Source organism: Gymnoscopelus braueri (assembly GCF_963280865.1).
Source record: "Gymnoscopelus braueri genome assembly, chromosome: 15".
Classification (NCBI taxonomy): domain Eukaryota; kingdom Metazoa; phylum Chordata; class Actinopteri; order Myctophiformes; family Myctophidae; genus Gymnoscopelus; species Gymnoscopelus braueri.
In genome coordinates this window covers 12,096,647-12,104,372 of record NC_137620.1, presented here as the reverse complement: position 1 = coordinate 12,104,372, position 7,726 = coordinate 12,096,647, and the positions used below count along the sequence as shown (strand labels likewise).

At 39.2% G+C, this 7,726-nt stretch overlaps 1 protein-coding gene across 1 annotated transcript; it reads right to left on the bottom strand.

Annotated features, from left to right (window-relative positions):
* Nucleotides 1-621: 621 nt before the first annotated feature.
* On the bottom strand, nt 622-2,700 carry LOC308101359 (butyrophilin subfamily 1 member A1-like; the record flags this gene model as incomplete). The annotated part of the gene is made up of 3 exons (XM_080450784.1): nt 622-920; nt 1,511-1,852; nt 2,592-2,700. The coding sequence occupies 3 exons, from the start codon at nt 2,698-2,700 to the stop codon at nt 622-624; spliced, it is 750 nt and encodes a 249-aa protein (XP_080306910.1).
* Between the last annotated feature and the right edge of the window lie 5,026 nt (nt 2,701-7,726).

Below are 7,726 nucleotides of genomic sequence, written 5' to 3'. Positions count from 1 at the left end.
CTAAGTAGGCCGAACGTTGTAGAGTTGGAATGGAGTTTGTAGCTAAAAGTATGAAGGACTAGTTAGCCGTCAAAAAACGGTGGGAAGATATAATAATAAATAGTGGCAATAACATTAGTGTGATCGCTTTAGCGATCCCACAATTATAAGGGTGCAGACATACAACTTTGAACACAATAATATTACTTTACATTAAATTAAACATTTAATGTAATGTAATATTATTGACTTTTTATATGAAAAATATTTAAGATGAAAAACATATATAACTCACTGATGTTGTTACGTCTCCATAAAACACAGCCAACTGCTACCAGACAGCAACACATGAAGACAACAGCTATGATGATATAAACAACAGATGACCTGGACTGAACCATGAAGAAATCTCCTACAAAATATAAAAGACACAACAGCTGTTATTCATACTAGTCCATACCCGTGGGGTCTGTGTGCAAATTCAAATCAATTGCTCCAGCCAATGAGGACTGAGGAGAACCGGGCAGAACAGTTTTTGGCCTCACCACGCACTACACCATGCACTGCAGAGCTTTGTAGAATTATAGTAGGATAAAACTATAACTCACTGTTTAAAACATTCAAAGTATTCTTATGAGGACTTTAGCAAACATGTTTACCAGGAACATGGATGTGTGTGTCTCTGGTCTGGTTGATGTTGTGTTGTTGAAGTCTACAGGTGAAGGTGTTGTTGTCAGTCTTCTTCACAGTAACGTTGCTTCTGACTGCATAGAGACCATCAGTACCTCTGACTGTCTCTGAGGGTTCAGCAGGAAGGAGCTTTCCTTCACTGTCCAGCCAAGACACCTCAGGTTGTGGATACCAGCCTTTAGACTCACACCCTAAAACCACTGCATCACTGTTGATCCCCACTAAGATGATGACAGGTGAGGAGACAGCACCTAATGAAGAAGACATTGGGTTCAAACACTGGAAATACAAAAATCATACTTGGATGAGCAAACGTTTATCAATAATTAATAATTAATAACGTTTTATTTTATTTTAAATACAATAATTTCTCACATATTGATAGACATCACTGATGCAAGGTGACATTAACTAGCTGATTACAAATGGTGAGGAAATCCAGGCATTGGTAACTTTAAATAGGCATTCCTGCCAACCAGGTGTGCGTGCCAGAATCAAAGTGACATGGCAAGTTGCATCTGACATGGCATATAGTTGCCAGACCCAAGGGGTCGGCCTACATGAGGCTTTGTACCTGTTTTCTCCATACATGGGCATGCCCCCTTTTCCCTTTACTCTCAGCCATAAAAGTCTGTCCCCCTTTCGTCCATACATGGGCATAGACACAGGCTGACACGTCATGTGAAGTCTGGCTTAGCCGTGACGTAGTGCTCTGATCTTATAAAGTACTTATTCTGGGTCTGGCAGAACCAGGTCCCCTGGTCTTGTTATTTTAGATATACTGTTAGAGATTAAGATTAAAAAGAGGAAAAAGACAGGCTATTATCAAACCTTTTCTTACCAACAACCAGCTCAACAAAAGACACTATCTTCATCGCAGGAAGGAAGCATCTGTAAGTCCCTTCATCTGTGATCTTCACGTTGGACAGTTTCAGGGAAACGTTGCCATTTTGCAGTTCCTCTATGAACAGAGATGTTCTTCCAGTGTAGGCTGGGTTTTTTAAATTAAGAAGTTCTCGCCTTCCCTGTCGTGCGTAAACAACCCTAGGATTGAGGTCTTGTCTGCTCCACTCCAGGGTCACTGCAACAGCACTAGTGTTTGGATACAGATGACTTGGCAGAATGATGTCATCACCAAGTGCTGCCACTATTGGCTGATGTGGAGCGACTAACTGAGTCTCACCTGGGAAGAGATGAATGTGTTAATTAAACAGGTACAGGTGTTGATGCACAATCAATCACTGAACAATATGCTTTTAGCTACAGTGACGTCACCCCTAGTGCATGCAAGCAGGGGAAGGGAATCAATATCATGTGAGGGAGTTGGAGGTGCAATCAAAGACACTTCATGATGCGTAGATTTGGCTCCTTTTTGTTAGCCTGGTAAACCCTGGTAAATCTCGGTCGCGGAATTCACATTTCATAATGATTGCTGAAATCATATGAAATGTGAATTCCGTGACCGGGAGGGTTAACAGGCTTAGCCTTTTTGTGACTTTGGAGCTTAAAAAACTATTATTTGGTGTCGACATCGCCTCTTAATTTTTCATGGTGCGGGTCCCTGCATTATGATACTTAACCATGGTTTTGCGCCAGAACAGAATATATATCACTATACGATCTGTTTCACAAACTCAATGCTGATACCATGTGTTGTTTGCACCTCCGAGACATTGATGGACTCGGCCACACCCCCAAAAACCCATATCATGGGAATGCCATATCAATTAGCTACAGTAGGAAAATAATTAGCCATATCAAATAGCGATATTTCGAAAATAATTAACCACATTAAGTATCCACAGTATTAAAGCAATTTCTAAGCGTTGCTTCTCTCCATTGTCCATTGTTGAACAGTGTAATAAATTAAATATAGCTACAATAAAATACGATTTTAAACCTGTTACAGAGCATTGAATTACCTCGTGTACAGTCTGTCAGAAGAAGAAAGACAACAGCATGATGGAACATGTACACACAGATGACTCTGGAGACAGAATGAAGAGACAGTCCATTCTTCAGGTCAAACATCATGGAGCTCTGAAAATACAAAATAAATTAATGAATACATTCTGCACCTCAGGGTTACTTCATTATTCACATTATACTCAAAGACAGAATGCATCTATTCCCAAACGATGTTTACTTTTTAGATTTTAAATCATTGTACCCAAATTACAGTGAATTATAGTGACAGTCTCTTTTAGAATTTTAATTTGAATACCATTAACTTTACAATTATTATCTCTGTCTGTCTGTCTGTCAAACCTTTTATGCACACAGCCAGTAGGCCAATAAAGTACCTCCATGTTATCATTTACATACAGTAAGCTGATAAGCATGTCATTCTGTGAGCAGGAAAATGGTCGGCCGTTGCCCGTAGCCTTGACATCATCAAAGCAGCTGAGCTACCTGTGGCCAGTGGTGTAAAGTAACTAAGTACATTTACCTACTCAAGTACTGCACAATTACAAAAGTACAATTTTGAGGTACTTTTAATTTACTGGAGTATTTCCAATTGTCTATACTTTTACTTCTACTCCACTACATCTCTACATCTTATTACATTATAAAATCTGCATTAACCACTTTAGCCTTATTTTATATCTAGGCTATTTGAAAATAGCCGATCTACAAGCATCGCGACGCATTGTGAGCTTGGAGATCATCTATTTTCAAACATTTTAGTACTTTTACTTTTGGTACTTTTACTCTGGTATATTTTGAAATCCGGACTTTTACTTGTAACAGAGTACTTCTACATTGCAGAATTGATACTTTTACTCAAGTAAAACATTTGAGTACTTTTTCCACCACTGCCTGTAGCTAAACTAGTCTATTAAATGTCTAAAACTTAGAAACGTTGTAATTTGGCTCAATCGAAAATGTCAAATGGAGTATATACATTTTTACATGAGCATAGCTACATCTATTAAAATTACATTTTCAAGCTGCTCACAAGGTAAACGGTTAAAAATCTAACAACTAACAAATCTAACAAATCTACAATGTTATTTAATGACATGTCGAGGTTCATAGACATTCAAATGTTTTATTATAGAATATGCATCTGCATTTTAAAGCCTCTATTAAAAATACATTACCCGAGATTGTCTTGAGGATTTTGTAAAGTATTTTGTCGTAACGTCTCTTACTAGAAGTGTCGCCTTCAGTCTACTGTTTAATGACCTGTTTATTGAATTTGAACTTTGGACCCTATGTCCTGTGATATTACATGATCAACAGAATAGCAGTCCATTAACAAGGGTGCCATTATAATCTGTTAATCATTATTAAAATATTGTAAATCAGGCCTACAGTGTATGATAGAACATTAAAAAGTTGTTCAATGAGAGAGAGAGAGAGAGAGAGAGAGAGAGAGAGAGAGAGAGAGAGAGAGAGAGAGAGAGAGAGAGACACGCACACACACACTCACACACACACAGAGAGAGAGAGAGAGAGAGCGAGAGAGAGAGAGAGAGAGAGAGAGAGAGAGAGAGAGAGAGAGAGAGGATAATGTGTAGAGGTGTGACATACACACAGGAAAAACATATACAGAGGAAACACACAGACACAGACACACACACACACACACACACACACACACACACACACACACACACACACACACACACACACACACACATGTTTTTGCCCCGTGAGTCTGTCTGTCTGCCTGTGGACTGCTATTCTCAGAAACCACAGGACTAACCAGAATGAAACTTTGCACGCACACTCCCTGTAGGCCAGGAAGAACCTCTAGTCTGACAGTGGTTCGACAGTATACTGGTACTGGTTAAGTTGTTTAAAAAAAAATTGGCTGACTCGATTCGGAAGCTGTGACCCACCCTCTTCCCATGGACCAGCGGACGCAAGCACAACCCCTAACAGTGTAGGTGGATACCCTGCTATGACACAGCAGCTTCCATGTTCCATTGCCTTGGCAACAGAGGCCTCATATTTAGAGCACACCTCCAAAAGGACAGGAACAGGAAGTAGAATGTATCTAGAGTGTAGTTTATTGTTGAGGCATTCAGCAGACAGACAGCATGAAGACCTCAACTCTCTGTCTCACACTGGGTGAGTACTGACTCTCTTCATCTCTCTATGTATACCAAATGTTTTACATTTCTCACCTTTTACTCTCTCCACACCTCTCTCTCCCTTTATCTATCTTTGACCCCTTTCTCTATGGGTTTTTATGTAAAAGCTTAACAGCATTTACAAAGAATAACTCGCATAAATATGATACAGTAACATCACACATCATAGATAAACCTCATTACCGATTGCTGAAGTAAAAATTAATAATTATATTATACTGTATGTTATTTGATTACAGTTATGGAACAGTCCTTGTTATCAACTGCATTTAATTTATTAATTGTCTCCGCCAGGCCGAAAGGCATGGCGAGAGAGTATGTTTTACCCCCTGTCCGTCCGTCCGTCCGTCCGTCCGTCCGTCCGTCCGTCCGTCCGTCCGTCCGTCCGTGTGTGTGTGTGTGTCCTGTCCGTGTGTTACCAGCTAATCTCCGGTACCGTTGGCCCGCTCGCTGCGAAACTGTGCACACACACTCCCTGGATACCAATTCCGAACCTCTGCCCCATTTTTTTCACATGGGCCTGTTATAGCGCCACGAGGAGGCCGATTTGTGCAAAGACATTTTTTTTTACATTACTCCTACAGATTTTATCCAAACGTCATGCAAATTGGTACACAGTATCTCTATAGTCATGTGATCAACACGGATCTGTCCGATTTCCCATATTCCATCCTGCTTGGCTAAGGTTTGCTTCCAAAGTTTGCATGATTGGTCTGTTTTGAACAAAATGCAGCACTTTTTCTAGTTTATTTTGCACTCTTTACATGCACTCTTATCCAGAGTTGGTTTGCCTGCAAAATAATCTTGAATCATTAGCTCAGTAACATTACAAGACAGCAAAGAGTTCATCATGTCCTGACAACACAGTATCAGTATTAGACACAAACTGTCATACAGTAATCCTGTGTGATGAAGACAAGAGCAAGGAGAAACATTTTGTGCACATACTGTAATAGTTAAGTCTTTCTAAAGTGCATCCTAAGCGCTTTAGGCTACAATATGCATTACATTCACCCATTCATACACATTGACAGACCAATGGTGGAGGTAACCATTCAAGGCACCTGTGTGTGTGTGTGTGTGTGTGTGTGTGTGTGTGTGTGTGTGTGTGTGTGTGTGTGTGTGTGTGTGTGTGTGTGTGTGTGTGTGTGTGTGTGTGTGTGTGTGTGTGTGTGTGTGTGTGTGTGTGTGTGCGTGCGTGCGTGCGTGCGTGCGTGCGTGCGTGCGTGCGTGCGTGCGTGCGTGCGTGCGTGTGTGTGTGTAGGCTACTGTCTTTATATGTAATTATATTTCTCTTCTCTGTACAGGGTTCATTATATTAATGCTACAGTTTGCACATGCTCAGAATAACCCTTCTGTTCACCACAGTGGTAAGTGGCATTAAAGCTGTGTATTAGTGATATTTTTGGGTTAAAGTAGTGTGAACTATATTCCCATAGTAATGATTGCTATTGAGTGTTTGATCAATAACAGGGGTCTCCCAATCTCTCTAGCTCTTTAGTAAAAGTTGCAATACTAATTTGATCCAATCAGGAGAAAGAACTTCTACAGGATATAGGATGAAGAAATTGACGATCCACCTGTTTATTAAGGAGCTGGAGAGACGGTTAGACCCCCGTGGTAACACTTGCTATGCAGCCCAAGTCTATGCATTATAAGCATATTTATAAGGCATTATAATCTGTTTATAACACTGTATAATTATAGTTGTGAGAACTATTCATAAGGCTTCATATAACAATAATCGTAACATGACATATAAGTAGTGGTGGCTCCAGAGAATTGTGATTGGGGGAACTATGGGGGTACTGGCATTAGCAGGGGCTAATACATTTTGGCAACAGAAAATAATTAATGATGCCAATAACGACAAACAGGATTCAATGATAATATAATATAATATAATATAATATAATATAATACAATACAATACAATACAATACAATACAATACAATACAATACAATACAATATAATATAATATAATATAATAGGCCACATAAATGTTTAGTGAGTTGCCCATGCTTAGTCAAGTATAAATGCAATGTCATCTCCTTATAACATCATTACATGTACAGTAAGCATTCATAAGTACTGTACTCATAATGCAATCATAACACATTATGATACATCTTATAATGACTCATAAGGTCACTCACTGACTCTTTCCTTTGGTGAGGATCATAGTGTATTAGAATTATCATACTTGTAATACATTATAATGGTTTTATAATGCTTTAAAATCACTGTCATAATGCCAATACAGTATGGTTATAAGTCACTATAAGTGGCCATTGGGTTCTTTAATCAAAGCAAAATAAATAACATTAAATTCATGCAAGAACAACACACAAAGTTTCTGCCTATACCTTCAGGAATCTGGTTACGTTTGGCTCCCAATGACTACTTATATTGACTTATAATCCAATGATATGCATTATAAAGGTGATTATAATACATTATTATTATTATTATTATGTATTACAATTATGATCATTATAACACACTATTCATACATACCTTGCAAACCTTGCAAAAACATCTGTGAGTGTCCCGCAATTATGAGTCATTATAGAATGCAATCATACAGTGTCATAAGCATTATAAGCAAGTGTTACCGTACCGTTTCCATCTCTTTGTACTGTATACTGTATGTTTCTTTCTTTCTCATTCTGTCTCTCTCTCTCAGAACATCTTGTCCTCAGCGTTGACCCAAACAGGCTGCAGTTCTTTACTTCTGATCGAGTGTCTTTCAGCTGCAAGGGGTCTTCAGGCTCTGATGGACTGAAGCTGATGAGGGACAATAAGGGCAAAGCTGAAATATGTCCTACTGACTGGGGGGAAGCAAGCGGATCTTCCTGCATCATCGATGGGATCTTAATTGACTACAGTGGTGTTTACTGGTGTGAATCTGGAGATGGAAAAAGAAGGAGCAATAATGTCCACATCACTGTG